This window comes from Mobula hypostoma, chromosome 7 (assembly GCF_963921235.1).
Source record: "Mobula hypostoma chromosome 7, sMobHyp1.1, whole genome shotgun sequence".
Taxonomy (NCBI): domain Eukaryota; kingdom Metazoa; phylum Chordata; class Chondrichthyes; order Myliobatiformes; family Myliobatidae; genus Mobula; species Mobula hypostoma.
This window is the reverse complement of record NC_086103.1, coordinates 45,355,310-45,379,251: the sequence shown is the minus strand read 5'-3', so window position 1 is coordinate 45,379,251 and position 23,942 is coordinate 45,355,310. Positions and strand designations below refer to the sequence as shown.

General features: G+C 40.3%; 1 protein-coding gene across 5 annotated transcripts in view; it reads right to left on the bottom strand.

Annotated features, from left to right (window-relative positions):
• Positions 1–23,942, bottom strand: part of myot (myotilin) — a 158,017-nt gene that overhangs the window by 100,238 nt on the left and 33,837 nt on the right. For 3 of the 5 annotated variants that reach the window (XM_063053363.1, XM_063053359.1, XM_063053361.1), the window contains exons 2-6: positions 18,360–18,415; positions 17,099–17,228; positions 16,150–16,215; positions 2,975–3,116; positions 1,706–1,729 (exon numbers count right to left, since the gene is read on the bottom strand). In XM_063053363.1, the coding sequence (XP_062909433.1) occupies positions 1,706–1,729; positions 2,975–3,116; positions 16,150–16,215; positions 17,099–17,228; positions 18,360–18,367 (370 nt within the window). In that variant the 5' untranslated portion in view covers positions 18,368–18,415. Of the gene's footprint in view, positions 1–1,705; positions 1,730–2,974; positions 3,117–16,149; positions 16,216–17,098; positions 17,229–18,359; positions 18,416–19,117; positions 19,253–20,470; positions 20,519–23,942 lie in introns of all 5 variants that reach the window. The other 2 variants (XM_063053360.1, XM_063053366.1) reach the window with 2 other exon arrangements.

The window sequence follows — 23,942 nt, the reverse complement described above, 5'->3', positions numbered from 1 at the left end:
AAGTTTGAGATCAGAGTTTTCTTTCTCCTTGATGAGCTGCCAGCCATGGCTGATGAGCCCCACCTGCCCGAAGTGACTGGTTTTAAGGCACCACTAACCCGCCGTTGCCTCTTCTCCTGTCAGTAGAAACAATCCCGCCGAGCTTAGTAGCTAAGCCACACGTGAAGGCCAGGAGCTTGACTTTGTTGTCAGAGACTATTTCAGCCGCACACCTTTAAGGGCATTTAATAGGTAGTGGGAGCTTGTTCCCATTATCACACCTGGCTGTAATAACCTTAAGGAACATAAATCTGCACAATTAATCTGCTCAATATCGCAATATACAACTTTACTGTTTTACTTACAAGCAGCACACTAAGTGCAAACAGATTATTAAATGGAGCAGGAGAGTCATGAATTGCTATCAGTGCCTCTTTCACTGAACCCTACTGTCCTGGCAACCTTGCAGAAGCACAAGGGATCAACTATTTATTCGACGCTTTCTCAACTCAGTAGAATATTGGAAATTCTGGAAGTCAGATGAATTTGAGGAAGAAAGCATATGAAATAAATAATCACAAATTTAAAAAAAAACAGCTGTTTCAGAAGCATGCAAGGAAGTACAATATTTCAGGGTTGCCTCTTGAAGCCAAAGTCCCTGCTTTGATGTCAGAGTCAGAGTTAGTGGATTCCAAGCAATCGAAGTTATAAAGCCATTATAAAACTTAGAAAACACTCATGTTGAGTTAATACACGGAAAAGGCAACACTGATTCACTTTCTACATTTTCTGTTTCTCTATTACATATCAGTAAGAGGCTGTCAAATGCCGATTTTTTTTTTCATCACAAAACCTAAGTTTAATGTGGATAGATTACTTAGATAAATAAAAAAGAAATTGCTGCAAATGCACAATCACTCAGGCAACAGCCTTGGAGACAGAAATGGCGTTAACATTTCAGATCAGTGACCTTTCTTTCTGATAGAAGATGAACAGCTTGAAACACTAACTCTGTTTCTCTGTTCACAGGTGCTGACTTTCCTCATATCCAGCATTTTCTGTTTTCATTTAGAATTTACAGTATTTCAAATTTCAAATGACTTAGATATTTGAAAGATACAATCAGTATTGCATTAGGATATACAATAGCTTATTTGAGGTAGGTATTTCAAATAGGTATTTGAAAGATGCAATCAATATCCCAAGCAATGTGCCCAACAACTATCCTAAGACCATTAACTCAATGAATACAATTCAACAAGTAGGATGATGTCTGTGTTTAATGATTCTCTTGATACTTTAAACCTGAAGAATAAGCAGAGACACCAAAGGTAGTCAAAGGCTACAATAAATAAATGCAGAATTGTGAGAGATCTTCCTTGGTCTGATTGGGTGTAAGAACTGTAAGGTTTACCATTCTGGAGGGCCATCTGTCGGAGGCTCCAAGCACCTGCCAGAGACTATTTCCATCAACACAAGAATCACAATCTTGTTTGCCGTTTATTAAAGGATGTTGAAATGGCAGTCATTTCAACACTAAAGAGTACAGCAATAATAACTCACTTCACTGTATTAGATTTACAAGTAATTAACTCTCAACTGTAATTACTTAGAAGGTGTTAAAATTGAAATCTCTGTCTTATATTATGGTAAAGGTCACTACATGTAGATATATTCTGTATCATTCTATACCTTAATAATGTTAGATATAAAATAAAATACTTACCAGGTATTGCTGTTAAACAAGCCTCTACAAGTCAGACACATGTATGGAACAGAAAGAAGATACAAAAACGTTACTTTTCTACAAATAAGATCCTGGAAATCACTGGAATATGACAAGATGTTTAGAAATTGTGTTGATGTGACAGCGATAATAAATTACAATAATCTAAAGTACACTGATTTCATTTGTAATTACTGAGATAATTTGCACAGTGATGAGAAGAAGCAGTTTACAAAGCATTCATCTTATTTTGAAACTTTCCAAGGTGGTGATACACAGCTTTTCTTGTGCTATTTTTTAAATTGCCACTGCTTTGCATTTATAGTAACAGTAGTGAAAACCGAAAGTAAGCTACTGGCATGGTAAAGGAGCCCTGAACACCACTAGGGATAGTGGCCCTTCATTGCTGCCCTAAACACCAGTGATGTAATAGGCAGTAAGAAGAAGAAGCTGAGAAGAAATGCTCTTTCACTGTGTAATAACCTAGAACACAGTTACAAAGGCCTGACTTATGGACACCCCTACGTACAAACAAGCTCATTATATTGTAAAATTCAAAACTCTTACGTATGTATAGCCAACATTCATAATAACAGCAGAACTAGTTTCCCCTCTCTACTCACAGTAATTGTTCTTTCCTGAAGTGTCATGTGCTTTTGATGGCATTCATTATAATTCTGTGGAGGCATGGTTACTATATCAAGTGATTTTTTTTGTGAATTTTCTAACTTATGGTCAAAATCAACTTACACAGTACATGTCTGTAAAAATAGAGTCCATTCATTACCTAGGGAGGGCTGTAAAGTAGTCTTTCTCTTTTTCATATTTTAAATACAATTAGAGTAATGAGCATATTAAAAAGGTGGTGATGGTAAAAATTATAAGATCATTTAAACGTGAACCTGAGGGTCAAACAGTATTTTATTACTTTTCACATCTAATCATGTGATCTATCTTGATTTCAGCCATATGTGGTTTATAAAATACATCTGGAGTGAAATCTTTTACTGGATTTGGTGGGTTAGTGGGTTTTAAGGGTAAAATTCACAAGGTTTCTGAGGGTAGTTGGTAGGATTTTAACTTTCAAATCGAGGATGAGTGGTTAAATGCTAGCAAACCAAGCAGCTGGCACATTGGTATAAAATTTCTATGTGATCGAATTCAGTTATAAATGAAAAGGAAGTGGCTTGGACAACACAAACATTAAAAATATCCAAAAGCACTTTACACTGATCTTTAGAAACAATCCTTTAAAATGAGATTGCTTACTTTTCCTTAAAATTCGAAAATCTGCAGAGTCCTTGATTAACTTTTCCTCCTTGTACCACTGCACACTTAAAGGGGAGGAACCTTGGACTCGGCACTCCAGTACCACCAACTGACTCTTTGGTGATGTGACATTCTGCAAACACTGCAAGAAGTAGACACTATTTTACTTGATTATATTATAAACCAAACTACAAACCATAGCAGCCATTTCTTAAAGAAGCTGTTTGTGAAAATCAAGTTTTGGTGCAAAAATTCTGTAGTACTGTTACTCTAGAACAATACCAGGAAATGCTGGAAACACTCAACACACAGCACTGATGTCATGCAGCATCAGTGGGAAGAAAAATGATCAACACTGGGTCAAGAACTCTTCATCAGAACTGGAAAATAAATAAAAGGTCAAGCAATTTTAGCTGCAGAGAGAGACAGGGTAAGGTAACCATCGAGGGTTAACATGGTAAAAGAAACTGATGGAGAGAGAGAGGAACAGAATTTCTTTATTGGAGAGGAATAGAGTTTCCTCAAGGTTGCTTGGGGGAAAAAAAAAGCCAGAGAACTGATGCGACAATCTTATAAATGTGATTATTTCATTCAACACCCACTTTCTCTTATGACTATTCAGTTTTTGAATTTCTGCTGGTTTCCTCATGAATCTTCTTCAACAATATTTTCAGTTGCCTTTGTCCCTAATATTGTTGATGTTTAATAATCTTCAGGAGACGACTTAATGGAGATAACTAATTTGTTGGCATTCCAGCAAATATCTTGTTATTTTATATTAAATTTCATAAATGAAAGCCCAAGGAAACTAAAATTGCATTTGCACTTTGAAATATTAGTTGTTTTGCAAACAGTGTGATATGTGAGATGCCCTAGATATCAACATAAGTAATAAAATAACTCTGGCTGCTTTCCACCAATTGCCCAGGACACCTATAAGTTTTCCTTGAGCTGCTCATATCGTTTTACAATCACTTCAGAAATACTTTCATGTGGGAGGATCTGAACAGTAAGCTTCACAATATTTATTTTGTTTCTGTTAGCAATATTGCTTTAAAGTGAATGCCAGCATTGTGAATACAGAATGTTTTTTTTCACTTTATAGAAGCTTCAAGGGCTATCAGTTCCATTGCTTTCCATACTTAATCAAATGACAAACCTTTGTGCTAAGTAGAAATTAATACTAATAATGGGAATAATAATCACTTAAATATTAAGTTGGCGAGGTCCTACCAATATGGATCTTTGCCATTGCTATTGTAGTTTATTAAGCTTTACAATTCAATTAGTGAATTCATCAGTACTCCTAACTGTGAGGAAGAATGGTAATGGCATTACAAATTAATATGCTTATAGTTTATACTACTGAAAATTTGGGAATCCACATGGTTAGGTCTTTGCAAATAAAAGTGTCTTTATTTATCAAATGTACATCAAAACATACAGTGAAATGCATTGTTTGTGCCAGCAACAAACAGTCTGAGAACCTCCTGGGGCAGCACAACAGTGTCACCAGCTTCCAGCTCCAACATAGCATAGCCACACTTTACTTCTGTTTTTATTAAGTGTAATCGTGAACAATAGCCAGATCAGAAATGCTGATCAAGTCAACTAGTTCCCAAAGAGAACTCTGACAGGCCAATCAGATGGTTCACTGCTGCTCAGCGATAGAACACGAAAAAAACCATATGTACAATTAAGAAACATTAAAAAAAATAGTAGAAATACTGGAGTCATGATGATCATGATGAATTCTGCTGGAGAGAGACATTTATACACATTTATACTCCATAATTCAAAGAGATTGAAGGATAAGGTTGCAGGGTGACAAAACGTGGCAGGAGCACTTGGAACTAAAAACTAATCAATATCAGGAGAAAACAGCACCTATTCTTTCCGCACTGTTCTCCAGCAGTTTAAGGACTAAGTCCAGCCAGAGCATAACTCACAAGTGCTCTTGTAAGTCAGGTATTAACCCTACCTACCAACAACCAAGCATTGCCATCCTGGTCCCCTTCATGATAGCTTATGAAGAAGCATGTGACTTCCCTCCCAGAGATGATAGGTGTTTGTGCACTTGACTCTTGAAGGCTTGGACCCCATCGCCACGGATGTTTCCAACCACAGCATCTGGAAGGCTGTTCCAAATTCTGATAATACAGTGAAGGAAGCTTCTATCCAGTGTGTAGGTTCTCGCATCAGGCATAGAAACAGCATGAGCAGGCATAGATAAACTTGATAGCATGGTGCGCTGTCTCTCATAAGATGAAGGCAGCATGGCGCGAAGGTCTGCAGGGCTGTGGCTGGTGTGCATTTTGTATAGCACAGTAACTGCAGCAACCTGTCGTCTGTGGTGTAAGCTACTGATGGCTAGCTTCTCATGAGCTGTGGCTTCATCTACACCTATAATCCTGAGAGCCGTTCTTTGAATGGAATCAAGCTGGCTGAAGACACTGTGAGGCATTTATCCATGATAAGCAGGCATACTCCATGATACTTTGTACCTGGGCTTTGTAAACCATAGCTCTGCCTTCTTTGTCTAGTTTGGATGCTACTTTCCGCAGATCTCCAAGCCTTTGTCCAGCCTTGTTTGAAATAGTGGAAAGGTGTTTATCCCACACCAGCTTGCTGTCAATACTAACACCAAGGATTACTAGCTCCTTCTTTAAATCCATACCTTAACTCATGTATCTTTTGGATGTGGGAGGAAATCGGAGCACCAAGAGGAAACCCACATGGTCAAAGGGAGAATGTACAAACTCCTTACTGACGGCAGTAGCAATATTCTGATCACTGGCACTGTGAAGCAGTATAAGGCCATAAGATACAGGAGCAAAATTAGGCCATTTCGTCCATTGAGTCTGCTCTACCATTTCATCATGGCTGATCCATTTTTCCTCTCAGCCCCAATCTCCTGCCTTCTCCCTGTATCCCTTCATGCCCTGACTAATCAAGAATCTATCAATCTCTGCCTTAAACATAAAGACTTGGCCTCCACAGCTGCCTATGGCAACAGATTCCATAGATTCACCTCTCTCTAGCTAAGAACTTCCTCCTCGTCTCCATCTTAAAAGGACACCCCTTTATTCTGAGGCTGTGTCCTCTGGTCTTAGACTCTCCCACCATAGGGAACATCCTCTCCACATCTACTCTATCGAGGCCTTTCACCATTCGGTAGATTTCGATGAGGTCACCCCTCATCCTTCTGAATTCCAATGAATACAGGCCCAGAGCCATCAAATGCACTTCATATGACAAGGCTGTCATAGTCCGGTCTGAGGTCTGCATTCCGGTTCATGGTCCGGTCCGCAGACTCCGGACTCTGGGTCTTCCAGCTGTCCCTTGTTTCGGTTGGACTTAACCATAAGCACCTGATGCTTATTTTGGGGCTGAGAATATAAGTGGCCCTGGGATCGAGTGTGGTGGCTGGTTTGTCTCGTCAGATCTCCCCTTGGACCACCCACTGGTGGAAGGCTAGTGCAGTCATCAGGATCTGGATTTGGCTGTTCCTTAGCCTGCCGAAATTACCGGCTGCCTCGAGTCTTGGAGCCACCCTGGACCTAGCTCCCTTCCTGTCCCTGGCCTCTGTTGGGTAAGCCAGGCTGATTGCTGTTACCCTAGTTGGGTCCATCCCTCCCTGTCCTTGCCTCTGTGGGAGTAGAGTTCTGTCACCTGCCCAGGAGTTGCCTTGAAGTACCCTTGCCCTGTCATGTCCTTGTCTAGCCTCCAGGAACCCGAGCCTCGCCACGTCTTCACCTAGTTTTCGGTCCAAGCCCAAGTCAAGACCCAAGTTCTGGGTCCTTGTCCAGTCTCTGGCTCGGAGTCCACGCCCAAGCTCCTTGTTCCCAGTCCCTCGTCCTGGTCCTGCTTTCCTAGCCTAGTCTGTTCCTGTCCCAACTCCTTGTCTGCATCCAGTCCTCCTGTCCCTAACTCTAGTTCTCTAGTCAAGTCCTGTTCCTGGTACTTCAGTGTCTGTGTCTTGCATTTGGGTCTGATCCCAACACCTTCCTTCCCCCCCCCCCCCCGCCCCACTGTGGCAAAGCCCTTCAATCCCAGAATCACTTTGGTGAATCTCCTTTGAACTCTCTCCAGCTTCAGCACATCCTTTCTAAAATAAGGGTCGAAAACTGCTCCCAATACTCCTTGCGAGGCCTCACCAGTGCTTTATGAAGTCTGAACATTGCATCCTTGCTTTTATATTCTAGTCCTCTTGAAATGAATTCTAACATTGCAATTGTCTTCCTCAGCACAGACTCAACCTGCAAACCTTTAACCTTTAAGAAATCCTGTACAAGGACTCCCATGTCTCTTTGCACCTGTTTTTTGTATTTTCTCTCCAGTTTGAAAATACCAGCCCTTTCATTTTTTCTACCAAAGTGCATGACCTTATACTTCCAAACACTATATTCCATCTGCCTCTACTTGACCTACTCTCCAAATCTGTCCAAATCTGTAGCCTCTCTACTTTCACAAAGTCCTTCTACTTATCTTCATACCGTTTGCAAATTTTGCAACAAGGCCATCAATTCCATCATTTAATCACTGAAATATAAGTAAAAAGAAACGGCCCCCACACAGATCCCTGTGGAACACCTTGAGTCACTGGCAGCCAACCAGAAAAGGCTGCCTTTATTCCCACTCTTTGCCTCCTACCAATCAGCCACTGCTTTATCCATGCAATATCTTTCCTGCAATACCATAGGCCTGTAGCTTGTTAAGCAGTCTCAAGTGTAGCAGCTTGTCAAAGGCCTTTGAAAAATCCAAGTGCACAACATCAACCAATTCTCCTTTGTCTATCCTGCTTGTTATTTCTTCAAAGATTTCTAATAGATTTGTCAGACAAGATGGTCCCTTGATGAAGCCATGCTGTCTACAGCCTATTTTATCATGTACCTCCAAGTACCCCAAAATCACATCCTTAATAATCAACTCCAACATCTTCCCAACCACTGAGGTCAGACTAACTGGCCTATAGTTTCCTTTCTTCTGTCTCTCTTTTCTTGAGGAGTGGTATAACATTTACAATTTTCCATTCTTCCAGAACCATTCCACAATCTAGTGATTCTTGAAAGATCATTACTAATGCCTCTACGATCTCTTCAGCTACCTCTTTCAGAACACTGGGGTGTACATCGTCTGGTTCAGTTGACATTTACCTTCAGACCTTTCAGTTTCCCAAGAACCCTCTCCCAAGTAATGGTAACTACACACACTTCATGACCCCTGACACCTGGAACTTCCACCAGGTATCTTCCACAGTGAAGACTGAAGTAAAATACTTCTTCATTTTGTCCGCCATTTCCTTGTCCCCCAATACAACCTCTCCAGCATCGTTTTCCAGCAATCCATTCTCCACTCTCACCTCTCTTTTACACTTCATGTATCTGATGAAATATTTGGTATCCCCTTTAATATTATTGGCTAGCTTACTTTTGTATTCCATTGATACCTTCTTAATGACTTTTATAGTTGCCTTCTGTTGGTTTTTAAAAGCTTCCCAATCCTCTAACATCCCACTATTTTTTTGTTTTATTATATGCCCTCTCTTTGGCTTTTATGTTGGCTTTGTCTTCCCTTGTTAGCCATGGTTGAGTCATCTTGCCTTTAGAATACTTCTTCCTCTTTGTGCTGTACAGTGCCCTTTTTTTTGACCCTGATCAACAGAAAAAGTCTCTTTCATAGCAAGGTGAAAATAGATCTCTACCAAGTGATCTAAATTAACTCCAAATATAAAATACAAAAGTAATAGATTGCATAAGTATTCACCTCCTTTAATATGACACGTCAAATCATCACTGGTGCAGCCAATTGGTTTTAGAAGTCACATAATTAGTTAAATGGAGCTCACCGTGTGCAGTTAAGGTGTTTCAATTGACTGTAGTAAAAATACACCTGTAATTGGAAGGTCCAACTGCTGGTGAGTCATTATCCTGGCAAAAATTATACCATGAAAACAAAGAAACTCTCCAAGCAACTCTGCAAAAAGTTATTGAAAAGCACAAGTCAGGAGATGGATACAAGAAAAATTCCATGTCGTTGAATATCCCTTGGAGTACAGTTAAGTCAGTCATGAAGAAATGGAAAAAAATATGGCACAGCTGTAAATCTGCCTAGAGCAGGCTGTCCTCAGAAACCAAGTGACTGCAAGAAGGGGACTAGTGAGGGAGCCCACCAAGAGACCTATAACAGCTCTGGAGGAGTTGTAAGCTTCAGTGACTGAGATGAGAGAAACTGCACATGCAGCAACTGTTATCTGGATGCTTCACCAGTTGCAGCTTTATGGGAGAGTGGCAAAGAGAGAGTTACTGTTGGGGGAAAAAAAAACAGACATGAAATCTCAGCTAGAATTTGCCAGAAAGCACGTGGGAGACTCTGAAGTCAGCTGGAAGAAGGTTCTATGGTCTGGTGAAATCAAAATTGAGCTTTTTGGCCATGAGACTAAATGCCATGTTTGGCATAAGCCAAACACTGCACATCATCAAAAACACACCATCCCTACCGTGAAACATGGTGGTGGCTGCATCATGCTATGGGGATGCTTCTCTGCAGCAGACCTTGGAAGGCTTGTGAAGGGATGGGGTAAAGGAATGCATCAAAATACAGGGAGATCCTGGAGGAAAACCTGATGCAGTCTGCAAGAGAACTGCAATTTAGGAGATTTGTTTTCCAGCAAGACAATGGCCCCAAGCATAAAGGCAAAACTACACAGAAATGGCTTAAAAACAACAGAGTTAATGTTCTAGAGTGGTCAAGTCAAAGGCCAGACTTCAATCAAATTGAGAATTTGTGGCTGGACTTGAAAAGGGCTGTTCACTCATGATCCCCATGCAATCTGACAAAGCTTGAGCAGTTTTATAAAGAAGAATGCAGAAAAATTGTAGTGTCCAGATGTGCAAAGCCAATAGACAGACTCAAGGGTGTAATTGCTGCCAAAAGGTGCACCTACTAAGTACTGACTTGAAAGAGGTGAGTTATTATGCAATCAATTATTTTATGTTTAATAATTGTAATAAATTTGGACCAAATTGTAGAGATTTGTTTTCACTTTGACATGAAAGAGTCTCTTCTGTTGATCAGTGTCAAAAAAGCCATATCTGCTGTGATTCAATGTTGTAAAACAATAAAATGTGAAAAATTTCAAAGGGGGTGAATACTTTTTATAGGCACACTATATATTCTGTGCCTTTTGAATTGCTTCCAAAAATTCCAGCCATTGTTGCTCTGCCATCATCCCTGCCAGTGTTCTTTTCCAATCAATTCTGGCCCACTCTGTAATTCCCTTTACTGCACTGTAATACTGATTTTAGCTGACTTTAGCTTCTCATTCTCCTTCTCAAATTTCAGGGCGAATACGATCATATTATGACCACTCGTCCGCAAGGGTTTTTTTTACCTCAGGCTCTCCAATCAATTCCCGTTCATTGAACAAGGCCCAATCCAGAAGTTGACCCCCTGTGGACTCAACCATGAGCTGCTATAAAAAGCCATTTCATGAGCATTCTAGAAATTCCCCCTCTTGGAATCCTGCACCAACTTGATTTTCCCAATCTACCTGCATATTGAAATCCCCCATGACAATTGTAACGTTTCCCTTTTGGCATGAATTTTCTATCTGCTGTTGTAATTTGTGGACCACATCCTCACTACTGTTTGGGGCTCTGTATACAACCCCCATCAGAGTCTTTTTACCTTTGCAGTTCCTTAGTTCTATCCTTAATAATTCAACACCTTCTGACCCTATGTCACCTCTTTCTAATGATTCTATTTCATTTTTTACCAACAGAACAACATCACTCCCTTTGCCTTCCTTCCTGTTCTTTCAATACAGTGTGTATCCTTGGTCATTAAGCTCCCAGCTCTAATCTTCTTTTGGCTATGATTCAGTGATGCTGACAAGATCATACCTGCCAATCTGTAACTGTGCTACAAGTTCATCTACCTTATTCCATATATTGTGCGCATTCAAGTATGACACCTTCAGCCCTGTATTCACCCTTTTTGATTTTGTCTGCCTTTTATGCTGCAACTCAACCTGTTGACTGCAATTTTGTCCAATCATCAGGCTCTCCTTGATCAGAGTGTCACAAACATTGCCTCTGTTTGTAAACCAGCTACTCTACTTCGTCTTCAGCACTATCACTCTGGTTCCCTTCCTCCTGCCAAATTAGTTTAAACCCTCATGAACAACTCCAGCCCAACTGCCCACAAGGATATTGGATCCCCTTGAGTTCAGGTGTAACCTGTACCCTTTGTATAGGTCGTACCTTCCCCAGAAGAGATCCAAATGATCCATAAGTCTGAACCCCTGCCCCCTGCACCAATTCTTCAGTCACGCATTCACCTGCCAAATCATCTTCTTACCCTCACTGGCACATGGCACAGGCAGCAATCAAGAGATTATTACCCTGGAGGTCCTGTTTCTCAGCTTTCTATCTAGCTTCCTAAAATCTCTCTTCAGGACCTCCTCACTTTGTCTACCTATGTCATTGGTGCAAACATGTACCAAGACTTCTGGCTGTTCACTCTCCCTTCCCCTTGATGAAGCCATCCAAGACATCGCTGATCCTTGTACCAGGGAGGCAACATACCATCTGGATGTCTCCATCACACCTAGAACACCTCATCTCTGATCCTCTGACTATGGAATCTCATCACCACTGCAGTCCTCTTCACCTCTCTGCTCTTCTGAGCCACAGCACCAGACTCAGTACCAGAGACCCAGTCACTATGGCTCCCCCCAGTAGGTCATCTCCCTCAATAATATCTAAAATTGTATACTTATTATTTAGGAGAATGGCCACAGGTGTACGCTGCACAGGTTGTGCATTTCCCCTCCTTCTCCTGACAGTCACCCAGTTACCTGTGTCCTGCAACCTAGGACGACTACCTCCTTATAGCTCCTCATTCTCCCATACGAGTTGAAGGTCGAAGGTCATTGAGCCTTAATACGTTCTCTCAGGAACTGCAGCTCGATGTACCTGGTGTAGATGTGTTTATCTCACAGACATTCCACATACAGTAAAAAACACTGCCCCTGGACCTATTCTCATGACACTACTATGCCCTAACAGATAAGAACAGAAAGATAGTGACTTACAAGATACTTTATCTCACCCAAGCCTAATCTCACCTAAGCCTGATAAACCAAAACCACTCACAATGGCTGCTCTTCTTGCACTCAAGTTATTTTTATTGTCCCTTTCTGATGAATCCCTCTTGCTGATTGGTTGCTCCTCAACTCAGAGAATGCCATGAAGCTCTACCTTTGTAATCTTGATCTCCATTCTGATTGAAAGGTAGCTCTTTTTAATGCACCCCTGATGTTGATTGCCCAACTGTGCTACCCAAGTAAGACCTGTGAAGGTTCTTGTACTGATGGAAATGGGTGCTAGCAGGTCAGGTTGAACGTGAATAAGATCTGGGCCAACATAGCCTGCTTTTCAGGATCTGATTGGTTCCATATATATAATCGGAACTTTTCTACATTTGCTTCATGCAGTTTCACACTATACTGAGGATCACAAGGCATTAGAAGGTTGCCTCATAAAGCTCCAATCCAAGGAATTCAATGCAAAAGTTCAAGATCAAGTTCAAGTTTAATGTCAATCTACCATAAATATGTAGTTCCAAGTTCAAAGTATTATTAAAGTACATATATGTCACCATATACAACCCTGAGGTTCATTTTCTTGTGGGCATACTGAATAAATCCAATAGCCATGAGATAAAGAGTACTTGAAAATAAGTCCATCAGTTGTGGGAACATTTCAATAATGCAGGTGTGAAGTTGAGTGAACCCTTTGGTTAAAGAGCCTGTTGGTTGAAGAGTAATAACTGTTTCTGAACCTGGTAGTGTGAGTCCTGAGGCTCCTGTGCCACCTTCTTGATGGCAGCAGCGAGAAGAGAGCATGACCTGGACAGTGGTGATCCCTCATGATGGATGCTGCTTTCCTGCAACAACGCTCCATGTAGATGTGCTCAGTGGTGGGGAGGGCTTTACCCATGATGGACTGGGCTGCATCCACCACTTTTTATAGGATTTTCCGTTCAAGGGCATTGGTCTTTCCATAGCAGACTCTGATGCAGCTGGTCAATGTACTCTCCACCATACATTTCTATTGCTTTCCATATTTAATCAAATGACAAACCACTGTGCCAAGTTGACATTAATATTAGTAGTAGGGATAATAATCACTTAAATAGTAACAAGATTCTACCAATATGAATTTCCATAGAACATCTATAGAAGTTTGTCAAAGTTTTAGATGTCATGCTGAATCTTCGTCAACTCCTAAGGAAGTAGAGGCACTGCCATGTTCCCTTTGCAATTGAACTTGCGTGCTGGGCCCAGGACAGGTCCTCTGAAATAATAACACCAAGGAATTTAAAGCTCTGACCCTCTCCACCTCTGATCCTCTGATAGGAACTGACTCATGGACCTCTGATTTCCTTCCCCAAAGTCAAAAATCAGCTCCTTCATCTTGGTGACATTGAGTAAGAGTTGTTGCACCACCCAGCCAGATTTTCAATCTCCCTTCTGTATGCTGATTCATCATCATCTTTGATTTGGTCTACAACAGTGATGTCATCAGCAAGGTTGATCATGACACTGGAGCTGTGCTTAGCCACGCAGTCATAAGTGTAAGGTGAGTAGAGCAAGACACTAAGCACACAGCCTTGTAGTGCACCTGAGATGATAGAGATGTTGTTGCCAATCTGAACTGACTGGGGTCTGCAAGTGAGGAAATTGCACGAAAAGATATTGAAGCCAAGGTCTTGGAGCTTATTGATTAGTTTTCAGGGTATGATGGTATTGAATGCTGAGCTGTAGTTGATAAAGAGCATCCTGATGCATCTTCATTATGCACATATTCCAGAGTTGAATGAAGAGCCAATGAAATGGTATCTGCTGTGGACCTATTGTGACAGTAGGCAAATTGGAGCAGATCAAAGTCGCTTCTCAGGCTGGAGCTGATATGTTTCATCACCAACCTCTCAAAACACTTCATCACTGAGGATGTAAATGATGCTGGGTGATAGACATTGAGACAAGTCACCATGTTCTTCTTAGGCATTGGTATAACTGAAGCTGTCTTGCAGACTGCTGAAGCAAGTGGTTAAAGATCTCAGTGAACACTCCACTCCGTTGATCAGCACAGGTCTTTCCTACTCGGCCAGGTGCCCCGTCTGGGCCAGATGCTTTTCCTGGGTTCACCCTCCTGTAGAATGCTGTCATGTCAGCCTCAGAGACTGAAATCACAGGATCGTTGGGAGCTGTAGGAGTTTGTGATGGTTCCTCCATGTTTTGACAGTCAAAGCGAGTATAGAAGATGCATAGAAAATAGGAGAGCATTGAGCTAAACGAGACATTGCTCCTCAAGGGCCAAGGAGTAGAACACAGTCCATATAGTCACGCACAGCACGCATACAATCCAGCACTCACAGTCACAAAATAGCACAAGTGGCACGGCCCGAAGATTGACAGGTTGACATAAAGTGTGAGATGCATGTTAATGTCAGACAGTATAATGTTACTGGCACTAATTAATAAAACAAGCCATAGCATAAATATATGAAACAGCAGCAATAAAAAATGAAAGGAGACCAGTCCATGATGAGAGTGTGTCTGTGGGTTGGGGAGTGTGGGGGGCAGGGCTTCCAGACTGGGTGTGCATATGTGGACGGTGGTAGTAGGGTGGTAAGACGTCTAACAGGCTGGGGATAGAAGCTGTTACTCAACCTGACAGTTTTGGTTCTTATGCTGTTTGACCTTCTTCCTGATGGCAGGAGATCAGAGAGATTGTGGGAAGGATGGAAATGGGCTGTGGGAACTGTATATGCATCCTTTCTGATATACAATATGTCCTGAAATGGGGGGGGGGGGGAAGAGGGACCTCGATGATGTTTTTGAGCAGTCCTCACTATCTGTTACAGGGTCTTGTGATCTGATACATTGCAATTCCCATACTAGATGGTGATGCAGCTGGTCAGGACCCTCCCGATGGTGTTGCGGTGGAATGTGATGAGAATGGGCTGGGGGGAGGGTGGTGCTGGGGGTTTGGTGAGGAAGCCTCAGTGGAAGCGCTGGTGTACTCTCTTGCCCAAAATTTGAGGTTATGCAGCTTTGAGGGAATTCCAGACCATCAAGAAATCTAAAAAGTGACGCAAGCTCAACAGTTCTGACTGCCTACTTAGTCATTTACAGGACATAAGACATCATTGGCAAGGGCATAATATATGAAGAATTCCTAATTGTTCTTGAGAAGGTGGTAATGCCTGTCCTCTTGAGCCACTGTCGTTCACACATCCAATCCTTTTCCAGTAAATGGAAATTTAAAAAATTACAGATGCTGGAATAAAACCAGAAAATATTTGAAATATTTACCAGGTTAGCCAACAAATGTGGAAGGGAAATGGAGTTATTGTTTCCATTCTATGACCCTTCATCAGAAGCTGTTCTGATGTACTTCTGGATTTGAAATTAAAGCTATGTTTCTCTTAGAACAGATGCTACCTAACCCTCTAACGTGTTTTCAGCATTTTTTGTTTTATTTCAACTCTCCAACACCTATAAGTTTTCTTTTGATTTTCATGCAGATGGATAAGATCTGAACTAATAAGAAAAAACACTGGTCAGGCACTCCTGAAGAGAGAGGAATTGAGTTAAGTTTCAGTTTTGTTCAGATCTGACAAAGGATCTTTGATCTAAAATGTTAATTTAGTTTATTTTCCTGGGGATGCTGCCTGACCTGCTGAACATTTCCAATATTCTCTGTTTTCATTTCAGTGTACTTTATTCCCACCTTGAGAGTTAAGCAGGGAGTCCACTTTAGGTTGTGATGATGAAGATATTGCTGAAGATCTGTAGACAAGTCTCAAGGGGCACCATCCCAGCAGAAATGCAGGACAACCATAACCTATCTAAATATATACTTGCATAGTCTGCACTCACAACATAATGCCATAATTCACCACAATTCTGAAAGAAGTTTGAAGCCACAAACACACATAGACATCGAACTACTAAAGTTTCTGGAGCCAGGAAGAGAATTGGAAAATTGTTATGTTTCTCTAAGGATTAATGAAATGTTGTTCTGCAAATGGAAAATTAAGTGAAAGCTTAGTGTGAATCGCAAAATGCAAAGATCAAAATGAACAAATCCTCTATCATTTACCTTTGTAAATACTGGAGCATTCCCCGTTGAAGCTCCTGAATAAGTAGGAAACTGGTGCCTTTTGGTCTGTAAAAATAAGGAAATTCAAAGTTTAAATATTTTCATTAGTAAATAGGAAAATTTCCTCAAAAACATAGTTTTTAATCCTTTGTAAAAAGCCAAGAGAGTTCTATAATGTTTTTTTTCCATTGTTTTGACTTAATAAAATAACTGAGTTGAAGCTTTTGATTCAAGGCATTCTGGAAAAATGGGGAACATTCTCCTGAAGATTTTGTTTTTTTTTTAAAGGTAGTTTTGCTAAATTAAATTCCATTATTTTGATTGGAAGAAAGTATAGAGAGGATGCCAGAGGTACGTTTTTCACACAGGGAGTGGTGAGTGCATGGAACTCCCTGCCCTGCCATGGGTGGTGGTAGAGGCAGGTACTTTAGGGGCATTTAAGAAACGTTCAGATAGGCACATGGATGATAGAAAAATGGAGAGCCATATTGGAAGGAAGTGACATACACAGGATGCTGGAAGAATTCAGCCGGTCAGGCAGTGTTTATGGAGAGGAATAAACAGTTGACGTTTCAGGTCGAGACCCTTCATCAGTCCTGGCTAGGAGGATAGGGTTAAATTGATATAAAGATCGGTACAACATCGTAGGCTGAAGGATCTGTACTTCACTGTAATATTCTATGTTCCTGTGTTCTATAATTCTCCCTTAAAATTCTCAAGGAAATTATTCATTTTAAATTATGCAATTAAAAGTAGTTCATGCCAGTTTCTTGTGATCCATGTGTCACTTTAGGCTACTGTTGCTATCTGGACAATACTTGTAGTTTGATAAATTGCATTTATTGTACAAATATTACTCCCTTACATTGAAGCGTTGAAAGAGAAGCAGTTTTCTAGACCTCTGTTTAAAGTAATTTTCTGATTTAACAAATACATTGCTGTTCACTACCTGCTGGGTATGATCAGATGACGTCTGAACAGGTTTGGTGCACATCTGAGGTTTCGTAGGACACGCAGAACTTTCAATTCCCGAAGAAGAGGCTAATGTTAATGACAAGGTTGCTGCTTTCCTCTGTACCCTGATGAGAAGAGTCATTTTATAAAATGGAAATGAATAACTTTGTTTTATAGAAATATTCGTATTTAATTTGTACTATGCTTTCACCAGGTGAATCACTGGATAAAAATCTTGCCTCTAAAGGTTATGGTTTAAACCCCATTCTCAGGCTTCAGTTCGAAGTCTGGGTTAATACAGGTTTGGGGGAATGTAGCATTCTCTGAGGTACAACAACTCTAAATACGATTTTGAATCAAAGTGCTCTCCATCTTCTGTATATACGTATCCAGAAAATCACATACTACTGTTTCAAAGAACAACAAAGGAGCTCTCTCTTCTTGATACTTTTCATTTGTCTATAAAAGCTAACCATCCGGTTATGTTACATTCCTATTTGTGGTTATTATGTGTGGGTATATAGGAGGTTTTACAGTCTCCCCTCAATTGTGACTTGTTCAGATTTACAACTTGGTCTCAGGGGCACATTGTAAACCAATCATATTCAAAGTTGGCACCAAATGAACAGAGGCAGTTGCACTTGACGACCAAAATATGTCAGTGGTGACAGATGATATTTAATATGATGACGTGTGATGATCAGAAGAAAAGTGGATTATGAAATTCAAAAGGGTGGGTTTTGGAAAAGGTCCGAGATTTATAATAAACATGTGACCTGAAATAACCAGTTACTATGGAGAAGTTGTTAACAAAGCAAATGGGGTACAGAGCTTTATAGCCAGAAATGTAACATACAAGTCAAAGGAAACTATTTTTAATCATACTGAACTATGGTTAGATCCCGCCTTCTTTGGTGTGGTCCGGTTTGGTTGCTAAGACATGAAACAAAATATTCCAACAAAGCGGCCAGTAGAGATGAATCGTAATATTTATCCCTCCACTTAGCGTGGGAGAAACATACAAACTCAATAACCCTGGGCTTTTATCTCTTTATGGCAGTATGTGAAATTGTAAAACTAGGAAAACATACAGTAGCTTTAAATCATACAATGACTCAAGGTTGAGAAGCTTAGGTTATTATCAGTCTTTTGGAAAAAAATTATGAGGAATTTTGTCATGCATTTATAGATTCTTCATTTGAACAACAAATACAAATGTTTTATTAAACAATAACTTAATATTATTCCATACTTACTGGGGCATGATGTTTTCCGTAATACATGGATCTGAATGTTGTTCTCTTTGTTGAATCTGTATTAACCATAACAAAGGAGTTGGATTAAATCAATTTAGAACTTTAGTGTGGTTTTGTATTCCTATCTGCTGAAAAACAGGTTGTTGCACTGATTTAAATCAACATACAGTATTTAACATCTGCTCTAACAGAGAAAATTTGAAAAACATTCACACTTTCAGTTAATAAACGTAAGTACACATTCTGCCAAATTACATTGCATCGTTACATTTTCTTTTTGTTTAACTATGTTATATCCTATTAAGCTGTGAAGCTTTTTGCCAAGGCATACCATGCCTATTTACTTAACAGCCTTCAGCTTTCACAGGGGTCTCATAAATGCTAAAGAAATATGGAAATACAATATTTAGATACAAAAGCAAAAAAGATAGGCACTGAGAACAGAAAATATTGTGAAATATACAGAATAGGCTGACTGAGGATATTTATTATAGATTTACTCCTGCTCAACCATTTTCCCACTGTATGGCATCCTTTTGTTAATCTGCTGAAATTGGAGTTTAGCAACAAGAGAATGGGAAAGGCAAAATCTAAATGTATTTTCTTTCTGTCTCCATGTCCTGATTGTGTTCTCCAGGCGCTTGCTCAGTGAGTAAGAATATATTACATACTATTAAAACAGTTAATAGTTTAACGTAAATAATTTTGATTGCTTTCTAACCTAACAATAACTACACAATTCAAACAGTAAACCATACCAGTTAGTGCTGTTACAGTTACGTAATGCTGTTCTTTGAACCACACTAGTTTAAAGCAAGGTTCTCTCTTTCTCTGATGTTCTTCTATATATGTAGTGGTTAAGGTTTTCTGTCTCCAATCTCCTTTTTCTCCCTCTGCAGCAAGAGAATTCAATTGTTGCTCATTGGGGCTTAAATTTCAGTTCTATATTTGAGATAGCGTTCTTTTGTTTTCAATCTACTTAATAAGTCATTAGGACGTATAACCTTTAAAATGTAAGCTTGAAATCATTAGACATCTTTTTGCTTCTTAACAATCCTTTTGTTTAAAAAAAAACTTTACATGAAGCTGATGGTTTGTCTTTTCTTTGATACCATGCGTTTTATCTTTTTTTTAAAAACTTGCATTCTATTGCATTGTAAAATTCAGAAATGTAATAAGTTCTATTTGCATCATACATATTGTACGTATGAGGCAGCCTTATTTAAATGTAACAGTAACTCCTGTGAAAAGGACAGAACTTGACCCTCTGTATCAGGAAGCACACTCCCTGTAACCTGATACCATTTTAAAGCAGTGACTTTTGTGGGGATGTTCATTATGAAAAACAGCAACCAAAATAAAAATGAGAGGAAAAATCATGGTGCTGCAGAACTCTGAAGTCCAGACAACTAGTGCAGTTTTAGCTTTTCTAACCAAATGCCCTCGAGTTACGTTATAGCCATAAAATATTTAAGAACAGAATCACTAAGCAACAGTGTTTAGGAATTTTGTATTTTGGTTGCATACTGTTCCATACACCAGGTTAATTATCAATAATATTTGTGACTGAGCCAGAACCAAAGTTGATTGCTCCTGATGTTTCATTGACTGAGAGTTGTCTGCTCACTTTGCTGAACTGGGACCAGTCATAGTCCAGATCATTATCATTATCATGTCCAATTTAAAATTGGACATCAGTCAGATAATATCAAATTGACTCTTTTTACTTGTTATTTATTTAGCCACTCTTCAGCTATTGCAAGTGAACAGTTGATCATCAGAAATAATTGTTCATTAACAAACAAATGGATAAAGCTTCCTATTTTTGGATTTGGGGTTAATGTTGCTGGTAATTCTGTAACACTGTCACTGGTTTCCCACAATTTGTTTTGAATAAAGTGTCTTTACCTCAGTATTTGCTGAACTAGAATCATTTATCACTGCATAACAGCAGCAGATGTTAAAGTTGTACATTTAGTTACCACAAATATTATTATTCCCCTTAAAGGCTGAAACAAGAAAGGTGTTTTTTGTGTCATCTGAATCCAAGATCTACCCTTGAGATATATTCTCTGTTTATGTGCCAAATCATGAGCTCAGTCTTTGCCAACCTGTTTCTTTGTTAGCTTCAAACATCCCTCTCTCCGATACACAGACACCTGTAAAAATAACATTCAGAATTCTTATGTAAACAAATTTTAAAAATGGAGTCTCATTCTGTTTACTCTTGAAAGGCCTTGGCTCAAAACATCGACTGTTCATTTCCCTCCATAGATGCTGCCTGACCTGCTGAGTTTCCCCGGTATTCTCTGTGTGTAACTTCATGCTACTGACTTATTTGCATAATTGCTACATTCAGCCAAGAATGACAGTACCTACAAATTTATTGGCTGCATGCCTTAGCAAGGAATCCTTCGTTAAGAGGCTTGCGTCGTTTGAGGCTAGTCTGGGCTTGTTAAAGGGAGAGTAATTGGTAGCAGTGAAACACTGATTCGGAAAACATTATAAGATTAGGATAATGGGCAAGAAAATAGCAAATGAAATACAATGTTGGAAAATGCATGGTCATGCACTCTGATAGTAGAAATAAATGTGTGGACTATTTTCTGAATGGGGAGAAAATGCAGAATCTGAGATGCAGAGAGACTTGGGAGTCCTTGTGCAGAACACCCTGAAGGATAACTTGCAGGTTGAATCGGTGGTGAGGAAGGCAAATGCTATGTTAGCATTCATTCCATGTTAGCACTCATTTCAAGAGATCTAGAATACAAGAGCAGGGATGTGATGTTGAGGCTTTATAAGGCACTGGTGAGACCTCACCTTGAGTATTGTGAACAGTTTTTGGCCCCTCATCTTAGAAAAGATGTGCTGGCATTGGAGAGGGTTCAAGAGGAGGTTCACAAGGAGGTTTCCAGGAATGAATGGTTATCATACGAGGAACCTTTGATGGCTCTGGGTCTGTACTTGCTGGAATTCAGAAGGATGAGAGCAGATCTCATTGAGACCTTTCGAATATTGAAAGGCCTAGACAGAGTAGATATGGAAAGGATGTTTCTCCATGGTGGGAGAGTCTAGGACAAGAGGCCACAGACTCAGGAAAGAGGGGCGTCATTTCAAAACAGATGCAGAGAAATTTCTTTTGCCAAAGGATGGTAAAATTGTGGAATTTGTCGCCACATGCAGCTCTGGAGGCCAGGTCGTTGGGTACATTTTAAGGCAGAGATTGATAGGTTCTTGATTGGACATGGCATCAAAGGTTACGGGGAGAAGGCCAGGAACTGGGTTTGAGAGGAGATAGAAAGAAAGGATCATCCATGATTGAGTGACGGAGCAGACTTGATGGGCCAGATGGCCTAATTCTGCTCTTGTCTTATGGTCTTATAATTCTGGAATATGGATGAGAGGACCCCATGGTTTTCTAACTTAGCATTGGTGGAAGCCATGCAAAATAGAAGAGGTCTGATTGAATTGAATTGACTTTATTTCTTACATCCTTCACATACATGAGTAAAAATCTGTGTTAATCTTCATCTAAATGTGCCACGTGCAATCATGGTAATTTATAATAATTTATAATAAATAGAACAGTCAATGTAGTATAGAGTACGTTCAGATCAGTGTGAGTTCATCAGTCTGATGGCCTGGTGGAAGAAGCTGTCCCAGAGCCTGTTGGTCCTAGCTTTTATGCTGTGGTACCGCTTCCTGGGTGGTAGCAGCTGGAATAGATTGTGGTTGATGACTTGGGTCCCCAGTAATCCTACGGGCCCTTTTTACACATCTGTCCTTGTAAGTGTCCTGAATCATGGGAAGTTCACAACTACAGATGTGCTGGGCTGTCTGCACCACTCTTTGCAGAGTCCTGTGATTAAGGGAGGTACAGTTCCCATACCAGGCAGTGATGCAGCCAGTCAGGATGCTTTCAATTGTGCCCCTGTAGAAAGTTCTTAGGATTTGGGGCCCATACCAAACTTCCTCAACCATCTGAGGTGAAAGAGGTGCTGTTGTGTCTTTTCACCACACAGCTGGTGTGTACAGATCATGTGAGGTCCTCGGTGATGTGGATGCCGAGGAACTTGAAGCTGTTTACCCTCTCAACCCCAGATCCATTGACGTCAATAGGGGTTAGCCCATCTCCATTCCTCCTGTAATCCACAACCAGCTCCTTTGTTTTCGTGACATTGAGGGAGAGGTTGTTTTCTTGACGCCACTGTGTCAGAGAGATGACTTCTTCCCTGTAGGCCACCTCATTATTGTTTGAGATAAGGCCAATCAATGTACCTACAGGAAAAGGAGACTGCAGATTCATGTTGCAAAACCAAAGAACGGAGGTAAGTCTAGCAGTAAGTGGCAGCTGTCAGACTGGGGTGCAGTGCTGCATAGCGTTCAAGCTCACAGAGTAGTCAAGATCAGTGAAGGTACCTTTGAATGCCATATTGGCATTTCAAATGACAACTGCACTATTGACCTCAAACCCTGCTGGTTGTGGCAAATCTCATCTTCCACCAATCGATAGTCACAATCAGGATTAAAAATACCAGACACTTGTATCCTCAACTGCACCTTCACACACTTAATGCTGATGCAAACCTCCAAGCACATCTTAAAGTATGCAGACAGCCAGCTATCCAATCCTGGCGGATGTATTCCCTGAACTCGTAGACAAATATTCAGTAAAATGGTTCTGTATCCCTTTCAGTACAAGAGTGTGTATGGGAAATTAAGGTGCAGAGATTAAGATACTAGACAAGTTATCCAGACAACATGAGTTCATGTCCCTCCACAGAATTTATAGGACATATCACAATAGTGGTGATTGCTGTATTCTCATAAAAAAACGTGACTCAAGTGCTTAAGTGAAGGAAATCTATTACTCAGTGACTCTGACCAATGTATCCAGATGCAAAGAAATGACCCAGGAAGCCAATCAGTTCAATCAAGTCTGCAACTAGAAGCACAATGTAATTTACAGTCCAATAGAACTTACAAAGTTCTTCTTGCAAGCCCCCTCCTGCAGTCTGCCACAGTGAAAGTCATTGTCAGGGTGGCTGAAATGTCCCTGATTTGTAGGGTGGATTCTGCCCACCCAGAGGCATTGCCAACATGATCTTTACCACATATGACCCCAGCAAAAATGTAGGAAGTTACATCAGTCATCATGCTCCTCACTTATTTTGGTCTTAAAAACACAACATGACCCTGGAAGACATGGACCATAGTACCTAACCCAGAAATCAAATTTCAGTGAAGGCAAACATACATAACTAAACTCTTCCCAGGCTTCCAGCTGGGTACAAGTATCTATTTTAACCAACATTTCAGTGACAAACTCTATCACTCTTGATGAAGATGGCAGAGTTTGTCATTGAAACATTGGTTAAAATTGATTTCTGTACCCGCTGGAAGCCCAAGAAGAGTTTATTTGTATCATATACGCCTGGAAAGCATTAGATCCTTTTTTGCAAACATTCATGATAAAATTCATCATAGGTAGGACAGGATGATAGGAAATGCTTCGGCTGATTAAAAAAAGTGTGTTCAAAAATCAAGACCACAAACTTGGCGCAAAAGATGATCTGTTAAGCA